Source organism: Thunnus maccoyii, chromosome 13, assembly GCF_910596095.1.
Source record: "Thunnus maccoyii chromosome 13, fThuMac1.1, whole genome shotgun sequence".
Classification (NCBI taxonomy): Eukaryota; Metazoa; Chordata; class Actinopteri; order Scombriformes; family Scombridae; genus Thunnus; species Thunnus maccoyii.
In genome coordinates, this window is record NC_056545.1 from 9,181,567 (window position 1) to 9,208,989 (window position 27,423).

At 37.4% G+C, this 27,423-nt stretch overlaps 2 protein-coding genes and 2 non-coding genes across 11 annotated transcripts; 3 read left to right on the forward strand and 1 right to left on the reverse strand.

Annotated features, from left to right (window-relative positions):
* Window positions 1-330: 330 nt before the first annotated feature.
* On the reverse strand, window positions 331-19,426 carry ncf1 (neutrophil cytosolic factor 1). Of its 7 annotated transcripts, none has more exons than XM_042430950.1 (12): window positions 19,241-19,426; window positions 15,748-15,838; window positions 15,441-15,521; window positions 12,383-12,458; window positions 8,328-8,493; window positions 8,109-8,167; window positions 6,932-7,054; window positions 5,345-5,452; window positions 5,137-5,254; window positions 4,462-4,566; window positions 2,566-2,741; window positions 331-2,402 (listed from the first exon to the last, which is right to left on the reverse strand). In XM_042430950.1, the coding sequence occupies exons 2-12, from the start codon at window positions 15,817-15,819 to the stop codon at window positions 2,242-2,244; spliced, it is 1,245 nt and encodes a 414-aa protein (XP_042286884.1). In that variant the 5' UTR covers window positions 15,820-15,838; window positions 19,241-19,426; the 3' UTR covers window positions 331-2,241. The 7 variants fall into 7 exon arrangements, with proteins under 7 accessions (XP_042286884.1, XP_042286878.1, XP_042286883.1 ...); XM_042430944.1 differs by having other exon boundaries at window positions 15,748-15,825; window positions 19,241-19,425; XM_042430949.1 differs by lacking the exon at window positions 19,241-19,426 and adding an exon at window positions 19,030-19,168 and having other exon boundaries at window positions 15,748-15,825.
* Window positions 18,184-26,902, forward strand: LOC121910033. Of its 2 annotated transcripts, XM_042430942.1 has the most exons (3): window positions 18,184-18,337; window positions 20,674-20,938; window positions 23,936-26,902. In XM_042430942.1, exon 3 carries the CDS (start codon window positions 24,058-24,060, stop codon window positions 26,665-26,667), a length of 2,610 nt encoding a protein of 869 aa, XP_042286876.1. In that variant the 5' UTR covers window positions 18,184-18,337; window positions 20,674-20,938; window positions 23,936-24,057; the 3' UTR covers window positions 26,668-26,902. The 2 variants fall into 2 exon arrangements, with proteins under 2 accessions (XP_042286876.1, XP_042286877.1); XM_042430943.1 differs by lacking the exon at window positions 20,674-20,938.
* Window positions 19,702-19,774, forward strand: trnav-cac. Its single transcript has one exon. It is a non-coding gene; the product is annotated as a tRNA-Val (tRNA).
* trnav-aac lies at window positions 20,516-20,588 on the forward strand. Its single transcript has one exon. It is a non-coding gene; the product is annotated as a tRNA-Val (tRNA).
* Window positions 26,903-27,423: the final 521 nt, after the last annotated feature.

The window sequence follows — 27,423 nt, forward strand, 5'->3', positions numbered from 1 at the left end:
TTGACGTTGAGGCTTTTTAAAGACAGACCTATTTCTCTGTGACCTACTTCTGTCCCACAGAACCTGGAAACCTTCGTCCACTTTGCTTCAGCAGGAGAAGTGCTGTTATGTTTATTCAGACGAATAAAAGTGAAGGGTTTCATTTCGAAAGGTTTAGTTCAACACACATTTTAATGAGTAAAAGTCCCACTAAATATCTCATAAACAGAGATCTTCAATACAAACCCAAACTGAGGTTTTCTGTCTGCATTGTTTCAGAGGAGGTGACACCGTTTTTTGCACAATTTAAGAATAATATGAGCAAACATAAATCACGAGAACCACATAAAGTAAAGCTTAAAGTTTTGTTTTATTATTGTATTGTAAACTTATCAAGCAAATAAATAAAAACAAAGCTCTACAGATTGCATGCTTGGGAATAGACCTGAATGCTTCCAGTCACAAACAGATTTTATTTTTGTTGTTATTCTTGACTTTTTCAAACAAAAAATGCAACTTAATACCTTCAGCTTTTACTAGGAAATGTAGCTTTTTCTTGACTTCTTGCAAATGTGAACACTAGTATCTAACAGCGAGGTAGAGCTGAACACATGAAACCAAAGCAAAACGGATATAAAGTCCTACTGGTTTGTTGGAGTGAAATCTAATTACAGTTTTTGGAAACTGCGGCTGTGGTTGCTTGTAATTTTTACTAGATTTGTTTTCTTTAGATCAACACTTCCAACATTCAGTGATTAAAATGTTTTCTGGAGATTTAAATATTGGGGTTTTTTTTGGTGATCAGGACTTAAATGTCTCATTATACCTCGACATAGCTGACTTTCACCTTCATCACAGAGCTTATTATTCTGGGCAAGATAATGATTAGCAACTAGTTAGGCTTTGTTATTGTAATATCAAACATCAACACTGAGCTGGCAGGAAAGTTTCAGCGTCTTTCAAGTTACTATGTGGAGAATTTCTACGTGATTGCAGCAGATGTCTAATTAATCTGATGGAAAAAGGTTTTGTTTGTGTAACTTGGTGAAGCCTTTGTGTTGCTGTCTGTGTCTATGAGGGGTTGTTGCAGCGTGAATTGATGTCTGTCACATTGCTGTTTGTTGATTTGACCACAAGATGGAGCCAAAGTACCTTTTAAAACTCTACACAAACTGACTTAAGGGACACGTTTGATGATATTCTATATTTTTCTTATAGTTAACAAATCCTATAAAAAGACCAAAGACTGATATATCTTTTATATATATTCCTCTGTGCCGTTAACCTCCAAAAACTACTAAAAACACGTCAATGAGTCTCACAGCTGCACAGGGTGACATGTTTATCACCATGAACACATACACAACATCCTGCTGCCAGAAAAACTCACTAGAGCACCAAATGTGGATCAATCCGCCGCTGAAAATAGTCCCCAGCAAATTAAAGCTGCAAGGATTAGTATTTTAGTTGTTGGCAACAACTTTGATAGTTCATTTATCTCTTTAAGAATTTTTTTTCAAAGCAAAAATGGCAAAAATTCAACGGTTCCAGCTTCTATTTTCTTTGGTTTTCTTTGTATTCTGTGACAGTAAACTGAGTATTCTGGGATTTTGGACCGTTGGGCGGACAAAACAAGACATTTTAAGACATCAACCTGGACTTGTGACTCACAATTTTTTGACATTTTATAGACTAAATGATTAATTGAGAAGATAATCAGTACATGAATCTTGAATGAGAATAATTGTTGGTTGCAGTCTTTCAAAATATACACAATTGGATCCTGTTTGTTTGCTAAAACTATAGTGGTTTTACAGTTTTAGGAAATACCTGAGCCTTTTAAAAAGTGAAATAATATATCTATGGGCTGTTTTTGAATATTTAAATCTTCATGAGGAAGTGACAATCAGGAGAGAAGCCAAACTATTGAAAGACATTGTTGGTTTGGGTCTTTTCATGAGATTTGTTGACAGTAAGAAAAATACAGAATAACACTAGACTTATCTTTTTAAGTCACATTTATATGAAACAATAAAAATAGGATTTTTTTGGAAACTTTCCAAGCCTGATAATGTATTGTAATGTAACGCCAATTTTCTGACCACCTTCCTTTCTCCCTCTTAACTGATCCCTCATTGGTTTGCACTTCTTGAACAATCTCTTACATCCAGTATCAACATAAATATATCAAATGAAGGAAGAAAAAAGCTCTCAAAAGGCAACTTTCACTGCGACTTTTAAGACATATGATGCATGTCCATACTAGCCGGTGGAGCCAGACTGTGACTTGATGCTGATTCTCTTGCAGGTGTTGTCTGTGCAGCGCTCCAGGATGAGCTCCGGACTCGGCCGAGGAGGGATGACCGGAGTGTCCTTCTTCAGCTCGCCCTCTGAACTGGAGCCAGGCTGCTCTGGAATGTTGTCTGTTGGTGAGAAGTGGTTTTATGGGTACATTTTGTGCGGGTATTTGTTTTCCATCATTCTGCACTCAAAAGTTTAGAAATTAAGTTTTTATTAAGCAAAAAAATCTTGCCACAGATGTGACAAACTGATCTGCGCTGATCTGAACTGATATGCTTTCGTTACCTTGGTTCTTCCTCTCCCTCAGCGGTGACTTGGCGCCATTGTTGGAGTCCTTCTGCAACATGGAGCTGCGGCTGCTTCTCTGCTGGAGGTAGCGGCGGCTGTTCCTGCGGTAGGAGTCTTGGCTGAGCCGCCGCGGAGCTCTGTTGTGGATGCTCTTGGCGTTTCGGATGGTTGACCTGAGAGCGAAAATGAACACATAGGAGTTGTATCTGTAAGTAGAGGTGGTGTGTGTCGAACTTAAAGGACGGGTTCATAACTTTTCAAGTTAAAACAACAGTCAGGTGTCCATATGAGCAGTGAAAGAGGGTTTTCCTCGCTGTAATCATTCCTCCTGTTCATACTGGATATTAAAAGATCCTTCAAATGTGTTTTCAATGGAAGTGATGGAGGCCAAAATCCACAGTGTGTCCACACAGTCATTTAAAAGTTGATGTGAAGTTTATATGAGTCTTCAGCAGTCTGAGTTAGTCATATCAAGTGGATATCTGACACATTTACAGTCTTTTTAGCATCAAATTCCCTCTTTGTGTTTCCTCGGACAGTGTTTCCTGTTGAGCTGCAGGTGGAAGTATAGTAACAAAAAGAGGGACTTTGGCACTAAAAAGACTGTAACGTTGAAAGATATCAACTTGATTTGACTCATTTGGACGCTGAAGCTTCATATTAGCTTCAGATAAACTTTTAAATCCATTTTTGCACAGAAGGAGGACTGTGGATTTTGTCCTCCATCACTTATGAAGGGATGTTCTGATGGTCAGTATGAACAGGAGGAATGATTACAGCAAGAAAAACAGCTTAAATGTTCATTTGGGCTCCTGACTGTTGTTTTAAGACACAGACAGACTTGAAAAATGTGGAATCTGTCCTTTAACATTTGTTTGTTGATTTTGTTTCCTCCCAGCTCACCGATGAGTTTATGAACATCAACAGAGATTGAAACTAGGAGAAAGTCTTTTAAAATGTGTTATACTGTAAGAAGGTAAAGCCAGTAAGGAAGCAACACACTTATTTTCAGTTATCAGTAGTAAAATGTGCCAAAAGTTGGGTGAGCATTCCTCTGGAACCCCAGTATTCATTTTATGATGTTTTGACCTGTCATCAGACCCTGTACTGGGTATCAGCTGCCTTTAAATCCAACTCTCACCCAAGCAAAGAGCAGCTTGACCCGGCTTCATATCTATCTTGCATCTGCTCAGGCTAAACTGCATCTCTACTACTGAACAGTGTAATAAAAACACCATCTGGTAGAAATAATCTGCCCACAAGAACACATATATAACACATATATAAAGGAACATACAATAGTAAATCTAACATAATAAACTTCTGTCATCAAACAGACCAGAACTGTGTTTATAGGAAATATCTTTTATAAAAATGATACGTCTTCAGAGAGAGAAAGAAGGAAAGTGTCTGTTTAGACACAGAAAGAGAGTTGAGTTCGCTGCAGTCTACAGCAAACAGAAATGAAATCACAAACTGTGGTGCAACAAAAGGAGAAATTGTAAAACAACACACTTCCTTTCGTCTGAAATGAGGCAACATAACGCTGAATTAACACACACGAGATGCTACGTGCAAACCTGCACATCTGTATGTATCACCATTTGAAAACAAGGTAGCAACTACTTTTTAAAACAGTTTTAATAGTACTAACTAAACTGTTCATATAGATAATCTATTAATTACTTGTAAAATGGTAATCAAATTCCTGAAATGTGCAGGAGATTTGTTTTTTACAAATTGCAGCTTGTAAATTATACAGTTTCAAGGACTTATTATCTTTTCTTTAGGGATGAAAAGGGTGATTCTGATCATATATTTCCAGCTGTAGTGTTTGACTTTCTTCTATGTGATAAAAACATGTGAATCCATCCTGTGTGATCTGTAACGTACCTGCGAGGCGGTGGTTTCTGTCCCTGCACGTTCATTCTTGCCACTTCTCCCTTCCCGGATTTCTGCAGGAACATGGAGGGGAAATGACCGGTCTCGTCTCCTTTCCTGTACAAAACAATAAATACAAGAGTGATTTAAAAATTTTGATTTTAATAGTTTTAAGTACGTTTTTTTAAGGAAAAACGATAAAATTCTCCGGTTCCAGCTTCTTTAATGTGAATATTTTCTGGTTTCTTCAGTCCTCTCTGACAGTTAACTGAATATATTTTGGTTGAAGACATTTTAAGTTGCATCTTTGGCTTTTGGAAACATTTTTCACCATTTTTCTGACATTTTATAGATCAAACAACTAATTGATTAATCAAGAAAATAATCGACACGTTAATCGATATGATTACCGTTGTAAATATAACATGATAAACGCTTATTGCACATGTGAAGTTTATGATTCATTTCAATACAGTTTTATTTATCCCTGCAAGAACAACTATATGCAGCAGCTCGACTATGATGCTATAAGCTTGAAAATAATGTAGAATTGGTAATAAATACATTAATGAATAAATAAATATAAATATACAAAGATATCTAAAAAAGAATAAAAATGACTGTGACATCCAAACATGCAGCACATGCAAAGGAGACTCTGTGAAAGGTTAAAGGTCATCATCATACCTGACGACCCACCAGCCGTCCAGCAACTTGTGAATGACCTCGATGGTTTCTCCAAGGTCCAGAGAAACCTCGTCCTCCTGCTCCGCCTTGTAGGCTTTGATGGTGACGTACAGCTCTCCTGCAGGGACACACAACATTGTTAAAAAAAATACCTGAAAATGCATTTAATATAAAAAAACCCCCCCTAAAAACAACGTGAACAGCTTGCCTTCGTAGTTTGGATCAGCGTCCTCAGCCTCCTCCGGTCCGTCCAGAGGCTCCAGGTAGGTCGAAGGAATCCAGCCTCGTTTACTGTCACACTGACAGAACCACCAACCTGAACACAGCAGCAGCTCAGAACCAAAGATGCAGGGACCTGTGCCTTTCTAGTTATGTTTGTCACATTAACCTACAGCTTCAGCCCCATTTGAACAGGATAAACATTACTGGGGGAGGTGGGGAATAAAACATTCACTGTGTAATTGAGCTCATTGTCCCGAACAACACTTTAACTATTGTGAGGTTATATTCTTGGACATAAACTCGCTAACATGCTAATTCTCCAGTCGGTGCTATTAAACCGTTGCAGAAGAAGAAGACACAACGAGATGACGTCATTGAAAGAGCGACAAAGAGCTCAAAGGAACCATGTGGAAAACGTGATGGAAATATGACATTTGTGTTTGTCTCATGTATTCATTCGAGGAAGGTTACAGTCTCCTCATCGCTCCACACAAATCTGATGTTTTCGTCTCCTCAGTGACGTTTAAGTCAGTACGTCATCATTTATTCACTCAGTCTGTTTCAGTTGCACTTTGCTCTGTTTTACTTTCATTGATTCAACAACTTTTCCACCTCAGACAAGAGTAAAAACATTTGTGCGATATTTAGAGTCTTTTTTGAATTTTCAACGTTCCCACTCAGGTTTTTTTATGCGCAAATTGAAAATGTGACTAAAACCAGGTGGATGGAAACCCTATCTATTGTTTCAAAACATATTTTTGGCATTTCTGTACTTTTAATTTCCTGTAATTTATTGGCTGACATATACGCGTTTACTATCAGGCTCTACTAGCTTCTTGTAGTTCATCACAACAGCTTTGATGATCTTAAAGGTTTTATTTTGTTGTCATATTGGTTCCCAAATAGGCCTCTATGTTGCTGTTAACATGTTGCTGTGTGGAAAAAATGTCGCTGCAAGAATTAAATGATGTTCTATTAGTACTCAGTCCGAATGGGGTTATAATACCAACAAACTTCATAGAATACTGTTGGTGATGGTTCTTGGCCAAACTGTAAATGTTTTAATGCTGTTTTCAAATTTTTAAGAATGAACGAGAAAGTTCAGGTTCAGCTGGAAGGTTTAATGGATGTTTATTACAGATACTTTCTCAATGCAGTGACAGATGCTTGTTTAAAACCTGAGTCACTGCTAATGTTTTGTGCCCTAATAAACTCATTAAGTTGTGTCTTACTGCCCTCCTGTTTCTTTATAATTAACTTGTTAATCAGATCTAAGTATTTTAACATTTTAACATTCAGTTTTCCTGTTTTATTTTCCCTTAAGTAGTTTTAAGGTTGTAAAAATCATCTTATTCCACAATATGAGAGTATCACATATATTCTGTATAATTCATTGAAGCTTTATGATGTTTATACTGAGTCAAATATTCAAACCCAAGATGTTATTTGTAGCTGCACAATTCCATAAAAGGGAAATATTCTGCATCATTTTAGACACATGTCCACAAAATTTAGCCTGACTAAGTCTCCCGGAATCTAAAATAAGGAGATTAAAGTGTTGAACTCTTCTCACCGTTCTGATTTTTCTCCACAATTTCCACGAGGTCATCGGTGTGCAGAGTGATCTCATGTTTGGTTGTCTTGGTGTAGTCGGCGACAACTCTGTAGGTGTCCAATATGATGGGTCCAGAAATCACTGAGAGGTAAAACACAATCTCTGTTAGTTTCAGGATACACCTGCGACATTAAGAGGAATCTGATTTGGAGCGTTTCATAATGAATCGCGAATGTTTCTAAAACTCTTTGCTGGAATTAAAGTGAAGCCATGAAGATTATAACTGAAGTTATAATCAGTGAGATTATAACTGAAGTTATAATCTCACTGGAGACATTTACTGATAAAAGCATGGATTTGATTTAAGAAGAGAGGGGTAATCTAGTTGTTGTTTTTCCGTAAGTTTAGAAAAATAATTTGATCAGATTATCTGTGTAATTAACACTAAACTTATAAATTATATTTAATGTCACTGATCTGAGACAGAGATGAGGCTGTACTTACATCTCTAAACACAAACTACAAATAATAAAATAAAGAGAGAGTGCAAAGACTTAAGGACTGAAATATATAGTTTTAGTTTTTAAAAATCATTTTATTTTCTCAGGAACACTGTCCTTCGTTGCTTTAACTTTATTTTATAGTCAATTGTAGCATCTTTTTTATTAGAATAATATAATTACACAGTGTCTCTGGTACATCGAAATTTAAATTTAATTATTTCCCCCCCAAAAAAAAACATGTAGAAGAAGGTGGTAGTTTTTCAGCCCTGGGTAGTGTCTGCAGATCTTCGCCTGAGAGGTAAAACTCGGGGCTGTAAAAGGTTTTTTTCACAACATCTTGTCATTGCTCACAAAGACTAATATTACTGTGAGTGCACAAACATCTGGATTTTTACAGCTGGGCAGTGAGAGATTTTAGAGAGTAAATAAAAACTAAAATTTGATTTTAAAAAGTGAATCCCAGTGGAAACTGCAGCCCTGACTTACAAAATAGCAGATACATGTAAACATAAACCTGTACAATTTGAATAATCCGGCAAACTATTGAGGAGCATGCAAAGAAATGAGTACAAAATAACCTTTATTCTTTGTTTTAGTTAAGTAACCAGGCTGTGAATGATTTTTTTATCTGTTCTCTCAAAGAGAAAACTCTTTCGTTAGTAGATGTAGTTGCAGTTTAAACGGCTTCTTACCGGATGTGTTGCCTCTGGCCAACTCTCTGGACTCCACAAAGGTCTCCTCTCTTTTCAGCCTGAAGAGAAAATGATCATTTTTCACAGGTATGAGCTCCACAGGAAACATGCACAGGTCATTTCTAGAGCTTGCCTGTTATTAATCATTTATTTATTTTTAATTATTTATTTCTGTTCAGCTATAAAGGCAGCAGATGTGTGTGTGTGTGATGTACTGACGTGTTTGGGGCAGGCGGGTTTTCGTCCTCGGGTCGAACCTTGAAGAAGCTGGTGAGGAGTTTGCAGCGGGAGATGTGAGGCGGCAGGTTGATGAGTGAGTGGCAGTACCCGGCCAACGTGGTCTGCCCTTTTTCTGTCGACTTCTGGGTGTTCACCCACCGCGGCGCTGAGGACACAAACACAAACACATCAGCTGGGCGGCAGAGTCAACAGGAAGAACATGAGACAATGAAGGGCAAGTAAAACATGGTCATCATGGTAAAAGGTAAAGTATAATAGAGCTTCAATGGATATATGCAAACAACAGGACAAAAATAAGAAAAGCAGATAAAGACACATAAAAGAGGGAAAAACTAAAGGATATTTGATTTTTTAAAACCTTTTAAATACCACATAGAATGCAATTTAATACATTTTTACCATCATACAGGTCAAAGAATGATGGAAAACCAGTAGAGACAATAAGGCTACAATTACTGATTGAAGGATGAGTTCACAGTTTCTCCAGTGTGTCTTAAACCAGCAGTCAGGTGTACGTATGAACAGTGACAGAGGTTTTCCTCACTGTAATCATTCCTCCTGTTCATACTGGATATTAAAAGATCCTTCAAATGTGCTTTTAATGTAAGTGATGGAGGCCAAAATCCACAGTGTGTCCACACAGTCATTTAAAAGTTGATGTTGAGCTGATATGAGGCTTCAGCAGTCTGAGTTATTCATATCAAGTGGATATCTGACACATTTACAGTCTTTTTAGCATCAAATGTTGAGCTGCGGTGGAAGTATAGAAACAAAAAGAGGGACTTTGGCACTAAAAAGACTGTAACGTTGAAAGATATCTACTTGATTTGACTCATTTAGACGCTGAAACTTCATATTAGCTTCAGATAAACTTTTAAATCCATTTTTGCACAGAAGGAGGACTGTGGATTTTGTCCTCCATCACTTCCATTGTAAGTGCATTATGAAGGGATCTTCTAATGGTCAGTATGAACAGGAGGAATGATTACAGCAAGAAAAACATGTTTCAATGTTGTTTTAAGACTGACTTGAAAAACTGAGAACCCATCTTTTAAGTACACACATTTATTAACATTGATATCACAATTTTGTCCTGACTTCCCAGATGTATATAACAAGAACTCCAAGTCATTTAATAAATTAACATGACCTGGACCCAGATATGTGGCAGAAAATTGATAGATGGATTAACCGACTACAAAATAATGAATGTAAGTTTTTTCTCAACGCTTGACTTATCCACAGTGAGTGGAGGAACTTCCTCGTTACTGTAGCTGCAGCAGTAACAGTGTTTGTTGCAGGTCTGACGGGGCTGAAACTCCACAAAAAAAAGGATTAAACAGCTTCCTGTTGCACCAGTCTCACTAGAGGTTTATAGATGTAGAGCGTCTCCCGACACAAACATATACAAAAAAACTTACAACTGATGTTAAAGCAGGAAAGATTGATATTCAAATCTTTTGTAAGTAAAATTTATGACTTTTTAATATCTTTTTGAGGAAGTAGTAAAAGTATTTCTTCCACCGCTGACCTGCCCATCTAAGTTTCAAGAAATGGAAATTTCCAGACCGGCATGTTGGTGGGCTGTTGCTTCAGGTTCGAGGTTTTCATACTTTGCTTCCGTTTCTCCACATTGCAAAGAAACGTTTTGTAATAAAGGTTTCACAAAGGGGAAGGTGAACCTTTCTGTGAGTTCTGTTTTCATGAAAACTGTCTGCAAACATCTGAAGAGGAACAGAAAAGATCCGGTGAAAACACAGATCTGCTCATTGCTTTATGACGTCTGGTTGTTGCTCAAAAGCAAAAGGAAGAAGTCTACTTCAGCTAAAAAGAAAAGTCAAACTGCCTTCACACAAAAGGGAAATGCCCCAAATATTTTCACGATATATTTTTACAGCAGTGCTAATTAGCAGTTGATTTCACTTCTGCTAATGTGTGTCTGACACTACTTCCATGTTTTTGTACTGTTGAGGTCACAGTGGAGGAAAAAGTACTCAGATATTTTACTTTACTCAACTAAAAGTACCAAAAAAGAAATGTAAAAAAACTCTATTACAAGTAAAAGTCCTGCATTCAAAATCCCACTACAGTAGTAGTTCAGTAAAAGTACTATACAGTACAGTAAAGTATTATGAGCTTGATGTAGTTAAAGTATTGCAGTAAAAGTACATAAGTATTATGAGCTTAATGTAGTTAAAGTATTGCAGTAAAAGTACATAAGTATTATGAGCTTGATGTAGTTAAAGTATTGCAGTAAAAGTACATAAGTATTATGAGCTTGATGTAGTTAAAGTATTGCAGTAAAAGTAGTGGTTTGGTCCCTCTGACTGATATATTATTATATATGACATCATTAGATTATTAATAGTGAAGCATCAGTGTTAGAGCAGCATGTTACTGTTGTAGCTGCTGGAGGTGGAGCTAGTTTACACTACTTTATATACAGTTAGCTAGTTTAGTCCAGTGGTTCCCAACCTAGGGGTCGGGCCCCTCCAAAGGGTCAGCAGATAAATCTGAGGGGTCGTGAGATGATTAATGGGAGAGGAAAGAAGAAAAAACAAAGTTCTGATACACAAATCTGTATGAATTTTATGGACTTCTGTCTAATCTTTGTTTGTTTTTTTATTTGTGAATTATTGAATGATTTTACCTGTTTTGACATTGAACAGTTATTGAAATTAAGCCATGTGAAACTTCTGAAATGTTACAAGGTGCCACAACTATAAAGGTGCATTTAAATTCAGAGCATGTTAACATGCATATACATGCTAACTCTAGAAATGTTAAGACATGCTAACATTAACACATCAAACCTGCATCAACATGTGCACTAGTTTTCATCGGAAACAAGTAATGAACACTTGTTCACACTGACATATTATCAGATTTTAAGCTAATATGTTGAAGTTGTTGGCAAACAGTTGCTTATTTCCACATCCAGCAGTTACGGAGCAACATTATCATTCATGTGGAGTCGTGTTTCTGTCCACCTGGTGAATGTAAGTCCAATATTCACTCTCTTTTAGTTCTGTTTTTGCTCTCTACCAACTCCTGAGGGAAATATCTGGCTCTTTAGCTGCTAAATGCTCCACTATGTTCACCAGCTAGTCTACAGCTAACTGTGTCTGTTTACTGTGTGGTGCTGAGCAGGTAGTGTACAGTAGCTTTTTAAAGCTTTTTCTTTGAAAACAGCTGTCTGCTGTGGCCAGAAACGATGCTATGAGAGCGCTGAGAGTGAACCAGAACAGTAAAGTTGCAGCTGGACAGATAAACAATGAGCTGAAACTCACTATAAAACTCCATAAGGCCGAGGGGAGCTGCAGAGTCTCTGATAATTCTCTGTAGGTTCATCACTACGAGCCAAGACCAACACATTACACACTGACAGATCGTACATTGGAGTTATAAAGCACCCAGGATGTAGTCATGTCTCATTTTGTCTTGTCTTAAGCTGCTGCTCACAGCTGCCAAAAGTCTGAGCACTTTTTGATTTCAGCCTTTGTAGCCTTTAGCTCAATTGCTTCAACAAACAGAAAAATGAGAAGTGGATTTGCACACATGTGGTTCTGACAATCACAGGTGCTTCCTGAAAGAGCATTACAGCATATAAAAAAGATTTGACTGGAAATGAGTTGGTCAAATTTCCCCTGATATTTAAAATGCCTCATCTATGTCACACTTACAGTATTTGTTTTGTCTTTCCTTTGTCTTAAAATGTGAAGCTCTTCTGTCCTAGAGAGGTGCTATATGAATACATTTTACTTACTTATTTGGATAATCTTCTAATACTAGTTTGTGCTTAGATGTGTATTTCATAGTGTTGTATTCAGTTTGACGTTTCCACTCTGCGGCTTGTCTAATTACAGCCAACGAAACCAAAATGTAGAAACAAGAGTTGAGGAGGATTAACAAAAAACAAAACGCCCTGATGGCAGGAAACTAAAGTATGTGTATTTAAAGATAGAATGTAAGTGAGAGAATCTGTACTCTGTTAAATACAAACAGCTTTAATATAGAGAAAATAATGTTTTTACCTGGTAATGAAGGGATGATTCTGTCTTTCTTTTCTATTTTTCCAGACTCGATGGGAAACATCTCCTTCAGCGATTTCTGCGACCAAATCATAAAACATGTCTTAACATGCATTCAAAAACTGCATTTGGTTAACTTTTATACTGGGGGTCAGTCTTGCACATATACAACATTATTGCACATTAAGCACACTTACAGTATGTATGATAGCTTCCTATTTCAATTTGTTGTACAGTTTGTTCTCTACTTTTTTGTATCTGTATATTTGAATTCTAGGTGGTTTTCTCCATTTTTATATTTCCAATTCTTCTACTTGCTCTAGTGTTAAAGAAGTGTTGGGCAGACATTCTTTGTGATGTAATAAGTCAATAATTCAGACCCTGATTATTGTTGTATTGCAAGAAATACGCGTTTTGCAATTTTTAGAAGTAAATGACAACGGGGAAACTGATCCACTGAATTTATGGGAAACTATGAAAGCTTATTTGCGGGGTATGATAACATCCTACTGTGTGGCCAGAAAGAGGAAAATGATTAAAAGACAGAGAAGACTTATGTTAAAGCTGCAAGATGCTGAGTTGGAGCATAAATGCACTTTAACTAAGGAAAGCTGGAACAAAGTCTTGATAGCTTGACCTGCACTTAATATGCTGCAATCCCATAAAGCGGGAAAAGGCTCTATGTCTACAGAAGCATAAGAGGTATGAATATGGAAATAAACCAGGGCAATATCTGGCTAAATTATTCAATAATAATAAAAACTTAGCAATGCAATTGCAAAATTGAAAGATAAAAATGAAAAATTGGTGTAAACATCCTCAGAGATCTCAAATGTCTTCAAAGATTTCAGAGAATTCAGGAATAGAGGACAGGATGAATATTTCTTTCAAAGGGTTTGTGATGTTGATAGGAACTTGATACTGGAATCACAACTGAGGAAGTTGATAGAACTATCACTTCCTTAAAAAATGCCAAGGCTTGCGGTCTGGATGGCTTTCCATCTGAAGACTTTTTAATCACTTTTTGCACCTGCATACAAAAATGTTCCACCGTTCTTTTACGGTTATGAAACTACCTAAATCAATGTAGTTAGCCATTATCAAGGTAATACCTAAACACCAGAAAGACCCAGAGATTCCTTCATCATATAGACCTTTATCAAATCACAATACAGTACAGTACAATACAGAAACAAAAATATTAGCCAATATACTGGCAACACGTCTTAACTCAGCTAGTGGCCTCTGATCAAACTGGATTTGTTCGAAACCTCCATTCTTACTCAAATATATGCTGTATGCTGGGCACAATAAGGATAATGTGGATAATGTGGTTACTTTAGATGCAGAACAAGCATTTGACTGAGTAGAATGGAAATATTTATGGTAATATTTATTTAGAACACTTGATGAATTTTTCTTTGGTAAAATTTTTATTGATTCAGTAAAATTGCTTTATGCATCTCCACGAGCTGCTGTATCTGTAAATGGTGACACCTCAGATATTTTCAATAGAGAGAAGCACAAAACAGTCTCCTTTACTTTTTGCTTGAGTCATAGAGCCTCTAGCTGAAACTATGAGAAGTGATCAAGTAAGGGGAATTCAAACAAATACCAGAAGTCATAAATCTCATTATATGCAGATGATGTACTTTTATTAATGCAAAATCCATCCAAATGTATACCAGCATTAATCAAGATCATTTTTTTCAGGAAACAAGATAGATAATGACAAATCCCTTTCCTTGCCTCTTGGAAAGAGTAGCAAAAAGATGCAAGCTAAATTGAAAGATAATTTTGTAGTTACAAATGTTTACAAGTTATTGAACTGCTAACGAAAATACTCTGGAATTAGCCAATATTTATTCTTGGCACCTGTTGCCAACAATCCTGACTATGAATATACTTGTACAGATGTAGAATTTAGAGCATTGAAGGTTGCTGGCATAACAAAAATCCATGAGATATATATATATCTGGACAATGCATTTCAGCAAATACAGGAAGAATTCCATATTCTTTGAATGCATTTTTACCATTATCTGCAAATCAGGAGTTATCTGAACCCAATTCTGTACTATAAAAGTGGCAGTAAATTTAATATTCTTGATAATCTTATTATTATTAAAGCAGCAACACTTAATAACAAAGTGATGACCTACACACACAATCATCACTCATAAATGATAAGACTGCAATGAATATTAAACACAGCTGAGAACAGGATTTAGGGCATCAACTACATGACCAGACATGTCACGAAGCTATATACAATGCCATAAAAAATGAAAAGATCAGACACATCACATGAAACAAACATAAGATTATTAATAAACTACATGTGACTCCTGAAATACAAGGTAAATATGATGCATCATGCTCTGCAGAGTGTGAAAAGTACCCAAAAACATGTTGGCACATATTTTCATTTAATTTGGTCATGCCCATTGATCACAGCATTCTGGTCTTATGTTCAAACAGAGATTGAGAAACTTCTTGGTATTGAAATAGCAATGGATCCAAAATTATGTGTTTTTGGTGTTAGCTCCTTGTCTGGTCAAAAGGCAAAGTTACGTATTATAAATATTATGTTGTATGCTGCACGTCTCTCAATGTTATAATGCACATCCACCTGCTTTGTCAGTATGGTATGATAAATTACTATCAATTGTTCCATATGAGAGGTTATTCAATGTATTGCAAAGAACCTTAGATGACTTTGTAAAAGAATGGTCACCCCTCAGCATGTATTTTGGTTGTGAGTGGTCTGCCATTATCTGTAGTGGAGTAGATTGATTTTATTGTGCTTACCATGTATACTCTTTTACTGTGAATCTTTGAATTTCTCCCTATGACTGTGTGGGTGTTTTTGTTTTGTTTTGATTTGTTTTGGTGATTTGTGTATATGTGCAAGTAAATAGTGCATTTAATTTGATTATAAGTGTGCACTGCTCCCTTGACATGTTCTGTTATTTCAGAATAATAAAAAAGAGAGAAAGAAAAAGGAGAAGTGTTGTGAAAAGTGAAAAAGTGTTGAAGCGTTATCTTAACCTCAACTCACATGGAAGGTGTGCATTTCAGGATACTTCCGGTAGATCAGCTTCTCAGTGAGGTCGCTCCACTTCACCATCATCATGTACACCTTAAAAAAAAGAAAATCAAATTATACTCGAGCACTGTGAGTAATATTTTCAAAACACTAAACTCATGATTTTCTGTTTAGATTTTCACTCATGCAGATCAGAAGCTGAACTTTGACACGGGAGTATTGGTTATTTCAATATAAATATCTCTAAATTGAAATATATTCAGAGGAGCCTCTTTGGCAGAATTGTGTGAGTGTGCAAAATAAAAATTATGAGGCTTACATAGTGCTGACTTGGGTAGAAGCGTTTCTCGAAGCCCAGAAGCTCCACATGCCTGACGTACTTTTCCTCCATGTTGAGCTACAGTGGAGTCCAATGTAGATAAAAAACAGCAGAACAGGAGGCTTATATACTCTGTGTGTGTGTGTGCGCATGTGTGTACAGTATGTCATCAATATACCACAAGAGTTGGTTCCTCTTTACATGTGTTTGAAAGTCATGTCACTTCATCACAGAGAAAAAGGAACAACAAAATACTGTTGCTTTCACTTTCAACTGCTGTAATAAAAATGAAATTATTATTTTATAATAAATTTATAATAATAATTATAAATATAATTTTATAATTATTATTATTTTAGCTAAATTGTGCTAACAGCACAGGTATCGTAATCAAGTGACATTGAACTTAGTGAAATATTGTGACAATAGTCCGACTCAGTGCGAGTCCTGGAGCCAGGGAGAGCAGCAGGTGAGCCAACTGTCAATCATAGCTGTCAATCAACACCCACACGGCAGACATCAGAGCTACTATAAGCCTTAAAATCTTATTGATGGAGCAATAATTTCCAAAATGAACACCAGCACACTTATTAGAGGGACTGAATTTAGAGATTGAGACCAGAATGACTCGTTGAAAAAAATGACTGACAATTTTTCAATGGAAGTCTTTTGGAGCCAGCATCTAGCGGTCGTTGGTGGCACTTAAAGGTACTTTCTAAGCTTCAGCTTCAAGCCGTGGTGGTTCCCGCTTGAGTTGTACCAGTGGTGGTAGTATTATTTTAGGAACATTAGCAGTTGCATTGTCATTTCATTTGACCATTTGATTAACAGTAAATGGTCAAATTTGGTCAAATGTGAAAAAAACCTTGCAAGTTAAGAATTCCCCTCTCCGCCCTTCCACACACAAAAACACATTTTTTATTTCTCCAGCAACCGTTTTTTGTGTCACTCATGTGGGCTTTCAGGGGAGCTTTCAGCTGGACTTGTGACTTCCAAAAGTTTTGCAAGAGGAACAAAAACAATGTAAAAAGAAACAAAACATGGATAAACTTCCTACATTACAACCTCATACCTCTAAGAAGAAAAAGTCAGTGAGGCAAGTAGTTTTAGTTTGCATTTAGATGTCTTCTTTTCAAATTAAATCTTAATTGGTCACCAATGATGATAAGTGAGATTTTAGAATACATGTTTTAGAAATAACTGATATCTAATACAAAAAGAGGTCAAGTAAATTAAACTACTGTGTATGTCATGTTTTGCAGTGAAGGTGTTTATATTTAGAGAAAGCAGATGACTTCCTTCCATGGCTCATGAGACACCCAGACTCACATTTCTGTCACCAAGGGAGCAGCTAATGACCCAGAACATCCACACACACACACACACTCGCCTGGAGCCTGTTTCACAAAGCAAGTTCAACACTTAGTCGAACTGAACTTCCATGAGCCTAATGTTGGTGATTCTGGTTCACCAGTATCATGAAGCTGGTTATCAGCTCAGCTAGTTTAGAAAATAATTCCCATCATGACCTTTCTTGGGCTCCATAGAAACATCTACAACACCTATCTGATGTCATGAAACAGGCAAAATATATGTAAACTCACCGTTGTCATCTGTTTGATGTTTTCTGTCATATTTTATTCAATAAGGGTTACTTACCAAAAACTGTCTTAGTGCGTGGATGCACTAATATATATGGAGATAGGACTAATTAGTCATTTGTTAATAAGGCTCATAGTAACCCCTTATTACTTCTATAAACTCTTTCATGAATTAGGGATGAATTATGACAGTGATCTTGAAGGCTGAAATCAGTCATGATCAAACGAACCAGGCACTCATTTTCGAGTTCTCCATAATTAACCTGTTATCACGAGAAAACAAGGTTTGTTAAGTTGAGATAACGAGATAATTAACTAGTGATCTCTATATACGACTTGAGAAACTTTTAGAAACATTTGATCAATTGTCTGGGATTGTCTCGGTTTCAAGCTCGGTGTCCTGAGCATATAGATCCTGACTCCTGACCATATACATCCATGGTCCTGACAAATCCAAACAGGTAGTTCCGGGTCTGAAAAGTGAAGCTAATGCGAAAGTGACTTAAACCTGCATTGTCTCTAATGGCCAGCAGGGGGCGACTCCACTGGCTCCGAAAAGAAGTCTGATTATATAGACGTCTATGAGAAAATGACCCTAATTGTTATTTGATTTATTACCCCAGTAAACAGTTTCCTTATGAGTTTATGGTCTCAATCGCTAGTTTCAAGTCTTCTTCAATTAGTTACGATGTTTATTTTGTAAATTATTTTGTAAATGTTTTGTAAAATTATTTTGTAAATGTAAACCATTTAATTTAAATTTGATAATAAAGCAGGGCATGCTTTAGGGCGTGGCTACGTTGTGATTGACAAGTCGTTACCATGGCGACAACCTTGGTAGGTATGGTAACGATGGTTTAACCTCAGATTCACGGAGTAGGCGTAACAATTAACCGTCACCACTTCAGTGTGTTTTATCTTGAGTTCACGAAAGTTGGTGATGGTTGCACTAAAAGACCCTCTAAGGATCTGGATGTTCAGTTTTTCCGGTAAGTACACTTTGTTTTAATGGCTTTAAGTTTGTTTTTCGCTAGCTAAAATTAGCATTAGCATGATCAGAGTTGTGAATGCACTGTGCTAACCAAGCTAGCAGCTAGCGTCGTGGTCAGCTCCACACTCTCATCTAAATGTATGGACACGTCTGGCTCCAAAAATCAAAGATGGCGACCGTCAAAATGCAAACTCAATGCTTCGAAACGAGAGTCTACACTACGTCCATTATTTTTATACAGTCTATGTGTCTTATAGACACACCTTACCTGTCAGTATGCTAACGGTTAGCTATTATGCCAAAGAGAGAGTCCGTCTTTTCTAAAGATCTCCAGGTTTACTTCTTCCTTCGTGAAGTACCCAGCAACGAAAATGCTGCGTTCTGCAAACACTGCAACATTTTCGTTATCGAATAAAAGATCATATTAAGACGGCCAAACAGAGCCGAGACCTCCAGAAAAGAAACTCTAAGTAACGTTAAGAAGAAAAAGCGTAAAGTAGCTTACCGTGAATCCTCTTACAGGTAACTTTTTTAAAAAGCTTTTTCTTGGTTGTTGTTATTAACGAGGTGCAATTGTGATTAATATTTTAATCTTTGTAAACTCTCGACCAGCTCGTGGCATAGCGTTGTGAAGATGTAAGTTAAAAGTTATTTTTATAGTATGTTGTAGCCTGTAAATGAGATTTGTACCTTGTTTTTTTTTCAAAGCAGGCAGAGATTGTGTTACAGTCGGCCATTTAGCTGGCAGCCTGCGCACACTGACAAAACATCATGGTGGATTTTGGGAGGCAAACATAATTTTTCGTCTGCTAAGGTGTTGTCCATGGTGTTGAAAGGTGCGCTCGGTAGGTGTGCTGAGCGCTGAAGTACCTATTAGTATTATCAATAATAGTCCTCCTACCTGGTGAAAACGCCTTTGGTGCGTGCACAAGCTCATACATGTGCGCGTGCATGAACGTGCGGTACATTTAAGGGTTCCGGCCGATTTGGGGGTTTGAAAATATAGTAAATATGAAGCAAACTGTGTTGAAAACGGTTCACTGGCTGTGTCGAAGCGTTTTGATACCCTCGAAATGGCGTCATCTGCTGGGCAACTGTTGGTATTGATTTTATATGAATGAATTAAATCTGAGACGCATCAAACAGTTTAGTCATAACAGTCTCAATTCTTTAATTATTGTTATGCTGTTCAATAAACTGCAAAGATGGGTCGTTTTTAAATAGCTCAAAGTGGCTTTGTATATGTTTCATGTTTTCCATCACTTTCTCAATTATATTTTACTTTGAAAAACAAAACAAAACATGAAACTCAGATTTGTATTATACATTTATTGATATACGTCATCACTTTGAGACACGGTGGTTTCCGTAGTGTAGTGGTTATCACGTTCGCCTCACACGCGAAAGGTCCCCGGTTCGAAACCGGGCGGAAACATTGTTTTTTCCCGCTTTAGACACTTTCACAAATCAACACTACACTTAAAAATGTGATGTTTTTATACGACTACCATTCGTCATCATACAGTAGATAGGCAAATATTTACTCTCATAGTTATTTTTGATTTACTTTAGTTAACTATTATCATATTTTGTGTTATATAAATCTGATAACAGCAATAATAGACAGAAATGAATGAAAAATTAGTCTTGTCCAAATTAACTTTTTTCAGATCATTTCCAATTTTTTTTTTTTAAAAAACACCCACACAGTAAAATTGTGTTCTGCAAAATATAGAGGACTGCTCTGACTTGAATCTAATGCAGTCTGATCATGAAACAGTTATGACATTCACTATTTAAAGACAATATTCTTATTGTTAGAAATTAATTCATTTTCCATTTAATCCTTATATAACCAGGAAAGCCTCAATGGTGCAGCAGCGTGGCTCATTGATGTGTTTTTAATAGTTTTTGGACAACAGCGGAGGTCCACGCAGTTTTTGATCTACTGAGTTGCGCAGTACTTGGATTATAGCATTATTATTATGTTGCTATGTTTTAACTGTGTTGCTCATTGTTAAACGTATGTCTCCTCTTTTTATGAGCCATATTTCTTTAAAAAATGTAAAACAACAAAAATGAAAAAAGGTGTTTTACTCTACTGGATAATGAAAAACCGCACATACTGAGACACGACACATATTTATGGGGTGTTCCTGAACGCACCATTCAGCGGGTTTCCGTAGTGTAGTGGTTATCACGTTCGCCTAACACGCGAAAGGTCCCCGGTTCGAAACCGGGCGGAAACATCATTTGCTTTTCGCTCGTGATCATATTTATGTTTACTAACGGCTCAAATTAATCTGCTAATCGTAATATCTCATTTATTCGCAGCCTCATGATGGGCAGCTTGGATATCTGACTGTTACTGATATTCTGCAAAAGAGGAGACTAATGAAAGTAGCTGGTGAAAGCGCAATTTCCGATGCTCCCTGGACGCATCCATGCAGGGAAGTTTACATGTGTGCTGCTGGTGTTTGGCGGTGTGTTGCAAGCGCTGCAGCGCCTCATGAAGACTAAAATTCTTAACAACTACAACGCCGCATACTGTACCAACCTATTCAACCACTGGGGTGACTGTGTTTTGCTCCAGTCTTTGGTAAGTGCTCGTATTTAACCCCTCTGTGCTACCTCAGACCTGGTAGATGCTTCTGTCCGCCTGCTGTGCTAACCTAGCCTTAGCTTTCCTTTGAGAGGCTAACGTTAGCAGCAACGCCGATGATGCTGTTTTTGTAGCTTCGCAAACAGGTCAATATGTCTCGTTATAGCAGACAACATTAAGAGGGCCAGTAAACAGTTTCACCAGCTATCATGCACGAAGTATCATAATAAATGTCTGCTTTGACAGAGAAGTTGTGCTTATATTGAGATCTTCAGAGAAATGCTGCGTCCAGGTTCTGTTGGTAAAAACGAGACGTGAACTTTGTTTTTGTAACGCAAACGTTACTCCGACGTAAAGTAAAGTACTTCATTAAAACATGTCACTCTCAGTTTTATAAGTAGAAACAGTTGAACATGATAATAACACAATAGCAGTGTGATAAAAGTACATATGTGCTGCACGCAGCGGTGGAAAGTAACTAAGTACATTTACTCAATTACTGTACTTAAGTACAATTTTGTGGTACTTGTACTTTACTTGAGTATTTCCATGTGACGCTACTTTTAAATATTGTACTTTCTTCTCCACTACATTTATTTGACAGCTTTAGTTACTTTTCAGATGGAGGTTTGACACAATGGATAATATAACAAGCTTTTAAAATACAACACATTGTTAAAGATGAAACCAGTGGTTTTCAACCTTTTTGGCTTTTGACGTCTTACAAAAAGCAGTGTGTAGTCGGGGTCACATTTCACATGTCTATGAGTTGTTAACAGCTCCACCAAATAGTGATTTTTCCCTCTAAACTTCTCACATGCTTTCATTTCAAGAAATGTTCAAATGATCCAATATTTCAGCAAAAATCAAAGATTAGAGAAAAAGTCCAAAAACTGAAAACAGATTTGTGTATCAGAACTTTGTTTTTTCTTCTTTCCTCTCCCATTAATCATCTCACAACCCCTCAGATTTATCTGCTGACCCTTTGGAGGGGCCCGACCCCTAGGTTGGGAACCACTGGACTAAACTAGCTAACTGTATATAAAGTAGTGTAAACTAGCTCCACCTCCAGCAGCTACAACAGTAACATGCTGCTCTAACACTGATGCTTCACTATTAATAATCTAATGATGTCATATATAATAATATATCAGTCAGAGGGACCAAACCACTACTTTTACTGCAATACTTTAACTACATCAAGCTCATAATACTTATGTACTTTTACTGTAATACTTTAACTACATCAAGCTCATAATACTTATGTACTTTTACTGCAATACTTTAACTACATCAAGCTCATAATACTTATGTACTTTTACTGCAATACTTAAACTACATCAAGTTCATAATACTCATGTACTTTTACTTAAATAAAGGATTTGAATACTTCTTCCACCACTGGCTACACGTAACAAAAAACATAAAGATTAGCGCTTAAATGATTAGTTGATTAATTGATTAGTTGCCAACTATTAAATTAATCGCCAGCTATTTTGATAATCGACTAATTGTTTTGAGTCATTTTTTAAGATAAGATAAACCTTTATTAAACCGTGGAGGGAAATTCAGGTGTCATAGCAGCAACAGCAATGAGAATGAAACACAGGAGAGGTTCAGGTAAGAGTCCAGAGGCAAACCAAGATAATAAGAATAAAGAATAAAAATATAAATGAATAAGAGTGCCAGAGTCCATGTAGGATTCAGTAGTTAAAAGACAAGCTGCTGCCTCCTGGGGATGAGTGGGGGGCACCGGCGCTGGTGAGTGGGGACCCAGGCTGCCCTGCTGAGCTCATGGGGGTTTGGTGGTTAAACCTGTTGAAAAACGGGTTCAGCTCATTTGCACATTCCAGAAATATAACTGGCTACACCAGAGCTGTGTGCCTCCTTAACATTGGCATACAGCAGGTCCAGAAAAAGAAAGAGTTTCAGCTTCTCAAATGTTAATATTTTCTGTGTTGCTGTTTTTTTTTCTTTTAGTCCTCTATGACAGTAAACTGAATATCTTTGGGTTTTGGACATTGCAGCAAAAATGAATTAAATTATGAATAGAAACTTTTTACAGGAAATAACGGAGAAGAGTATAAAAGTATACAAACACATTGTATCTTCAATATATTTTTTACATAGCTGATGAAAATTCTGATAATAAGGCATCTCTCCTGTTAAATTTAGATTTATAAATGTTCTCTTTAAAGAAGCATCATGAGATTAATCAGATCAGTTCAACCAAGAACAACATCTTCAAACCTCAAGGATGTGAGAATATACAAGAAACAATGTCACATGTCACAATCTCTTTGTATGATTTAAGTTGAAGCACAGATTTAGGTTGAAGTGTGTGATAACATGACTTGTAATTAGCAACAGTGCAACCTGTAATCAGCAGGTTTTTATCAGGTAAAAATAGCTTTTTATTTGCAAACCAATTTTCTCAGAAGGTTTGACAAAGACAGTTGTGTTAACTTCGACATTTCATAGACCAAACGATTTAATTAATTGAGAAAATAATCAGTAGATCAATGAAAATGCAACAATAATCATTAGTTGCAGCTCTGTTGACAGGTGTAAACTAGCTCCACCTCCAGCAGCTACAACAGTAACATGCTGCTCTAACACTGATGCTTCACTATTAATAATCTAATGATGTCATATATAATAATATATCAGTCAGAGGGACCAAACCACTACTTTTACTGCAATACTTTAACTACATCAAGCTCATAATACTTATGTACTTTTACTGTAATACTTTAACTACATCAAGCTCATAATACTTATGTACTTTTACTGCAATACTTTAACTACATCAAGCTCATATCAATGAGATTTAGGTATAATTTTATGTGAACCATGAATGGAAAATCCTGTGGGAAAGCAAGCATCAGAGATCTAGCAGAGTCTCCCACAGCTTAAGTATTTCAAGCTTTTTGGATTTCAAATTGTACAAACATGTTACCAACTCTTAACTCCATGTTCTGTCTTCACTCACAGACGAAGAAGATGTCACAGTAACACAGCAACAGAAGAGGATGTCTACAACTTGGAGTGTTTTTGGATCCTGAGATATTGATGTTATACTGAACTTCTGACATTTTGGGGGTTTTGATGTCAATATGGACAGCATTGATGACGACTACATCTGGCAGCGCCGCATCCACCATGGGATTAGGTATCAGAAAGGAGCAGTTCCCTTCCCAGAGTCGGTTGAAATTGGTTTGGAGTTCAACGCGGCGTTAGAAAGGAAGGAAAAGTTAGATCTGAGCCTGCTGACAAACGGTGTGATGCTGGAGCTTTGTAGCTTTGCCAAAACGGTGACCAAATCTTGGAAGTATTTCATGTTTGAAATGCTGGAGTTCAACTTTGATCTCGGCATGGACATGGACAATGACATGCAGTGCTATGATTATGCAACGCGTATTCACAATAAGGTAAAAATATTAAAGGAACACATCAAGTTGAGACCTAATAGATGGAAAGAAGCATTTACACTACCAGAGCTGCATACTGTGATGGGGTCCAAAGAGTCAGAGCTGTCAGGACGATACTACCCTAAAAGGAACAAAATCTTGGATAGTTCAGTTCTCACTGATGGCAGCAAGAAAAGCCAGACTTCAGAAAACCAGAGTAACGGAGCCACAAGGAGTACGTTTCTTATAAAAAAGCCAGGCGGAGTGAGAATTAAAGATAATGCTTACCCTTTCTGTAAAGAACTTGGTGTATCTCTGGCTGTTCGACCGAACAACACACCCAAACAGAAACTCCATCCAAGTCTGATTACCAACGGAGTGATGATAGAACTGCTGGACTTCTCCAAAGTGCTTTGTGGAGGCCAAACTCAGATGGTTAACGACTTGGTCAAGCAAAACTTTGGTCATGAGTTGGATAAATTACAGTTCCGCCTGCAACTTGCCAAGCTGTTGGAGAGAAAGTACGCCTGCCTAACAGGTGAGAGCAGGGACAGTTTCCGAAAGGAGCCTTTTCAACTCCAGACCAGTGAACGGAGGCGTTACAAAAAGAGAAAAGACCGTGACACAGATTACGAAGAACTGCAAAGACTAACACTGTCCACTAAGAGAAGGGTAACGCTGAGGCACACAAACAGCGATGTGAAAGAAATTTGTCAGGAAAATGACCTGTCATACATGTGTCCAGTTGATTTTGAGACAGAAATACAGTCGGGTACACAGGCCAGACCAGAAACAAAGCTGGCAGTGACACTGGATGTAAAGAAGGAAGAGGAGGAGGTTTTCATTTCCCCAGTGCAGCGTCGGACTAACGGCCACAACACTCGGTTGTTTAAGCGCTGTCCGACTCAAAAATCAATCTCAGATCTGTTTTCTGAAGACAAAAACCAGGACATGAATGTAAAAACATCAAAACAGAAGGTGTGGCTGAGGCGAGCGACTCGCTCTAAAGAAATCCTGAAGTCAAGCAGGGTGAACGACATCTTTGCCAGCTGCAGAGAGATAGGTTTAGACTTTAATGTCGGCTCTGGCAATAAACAGAACATGGATCTACAACTGCTCACCAACTGTGTGTTGTGGGAAGTTTATAGATTTGCATCTGCGATGACAAAGAGTATGCGCAGTTTCCTGTTTGACATTTTGAACAAGAACTTCAGCCTTGTCTTCCAAGATGAACTGCACGAGCGCAATTTTCTGTATTACATCATGACAAAGGAAAAGATTCTTCAGAACCACCCTTCGAGGAGGAACATGGAGTTTCTCACCAGTGCTTTTCAGTTCCCTGAAGTTTACAACATGGTTGATGTGACAAGTGATTTTCAAGCTGAACAGGAAGTTAAGACGGAGCCGCAGACAAATTGGGATTCATCAGCCTTGGATACAAGCCAGCAGACAGATGTGGAACCACATCCGTTCTGTAAAAAGTTAGGTCTTGACCTTTGGTCGATGGAAGAACGTCCAGCAAGCACCAAGCTGGATTTGACTGTCCTTTCCATTGGTGCTGTCCTGGAAATATTCAGCCTTATCAGAGAACTTTGTGGAACAGTGCGCAAAATGGTGAACGATGTGCTTGAGCACAATTTTGATCTTGATCTGCAAAGTGGTTCAACTGAGGCCGCACAGGTGATCCAGAGATGGTACGCGACGCAGAAAAGCTTAATGAAAAAGCAAAACACATCGGCCCGGATAAATCAGTGGCTAAACGCAGCTGTCTACAGTGCAGAGCTGCAAACTGACAACAGTCTGGATACAGGAGCATTAAATGTGGGCAGAGAAGCTTTCAAAGGAAACACGCAACAAGTGAAAAGTATCGACGGCTATCACATCTGCAAAGAAATAGGACTGGACCTCGACGTCAGATACAAATCTGAAACAAAAACAAAACTTGATTTGCAAGTGCTGACGAGGGGAGTCCTCTTCGAGCTGCACCAGTATGTAGAACAAAACTGCAACCGGTACGTTCCTTCTCTGTACGAGATCCTGGAGTATAACTTTGATCTGAGCTCCCAGAACCATCGGAAGGTGGAGTTCGCCTGGTCCATCGCATCTCAGGTCATAGCCATGTCAGGAAAAAACAGCAGAAAGGAAAATTATCTGAACAAAGTGTTCGAGCTGCCCTTCGAAGTGTCTGAGTTGTCCCAAATTATCTGCAAAGAGGAGCCGGAAGACGGCTTCAACGAACTGGACCCTGATGATTATGACGACATCATGTTTGTCCGAGAACTGAAGCCTGTTGACATAGAAGTAGAACTAGAATAGAGTCTATTTTCAGTAATCATGTCGGGCTGCAACTAACAGCTATTTTCATGGTTGATCTATTTGCTGCTGATTATCAAAAATGTCTAAAAAGAAATATAAACCTGTAAAAAAAAAAAATGAGGTGATGTCTCCAGATCTCTTGTTTTGTACCACCAACTCTTAATTAATGATTAATTATGTGGCCTTTATAACATGAGAAAACAGTAAAAACAAATCTGTAGCTATTTCCCAGAGCCCAAGGTGAATGTCTTGTTTTGTTTGACCAAAAATCCAAAATCCCAAAATATTCAATTAACTACAATGTTAAGACAAAGTAAACAGCAGATTTTCACATTTGAGAAGCTGAAATTAAAAAGTTTGGATTCTTGGATTTAGAAATCCCATGTATTACTATCCAGGATCAGGTAATCCATTTTACTTTTGTGCCGGTTTTTCAAAGCAACATTGGATTGGATCACCCTGATCCAGATACAAACTTTTCAAGATTACCAAATAGGGATTAGCAGTGCTCTAAATGGGACTACATATCACAATGTAGTTAAAGTGTTTTATTTGAAGAAAACAGCACAATAAATCAATACAAGCATCCGCTTCCATTTTCAATTTCTTTTTAACAGTCAGACCCACAACAAATAAATCAAAACAATCAAATGTTATTCATAAATAATGAGGGACTGACTGGATGTGCAATCAGGGATGCAGTTGTTAGAAACTAATTTTTTACTGGTTCATGTCTGATGATTGTGTCATTGTAAT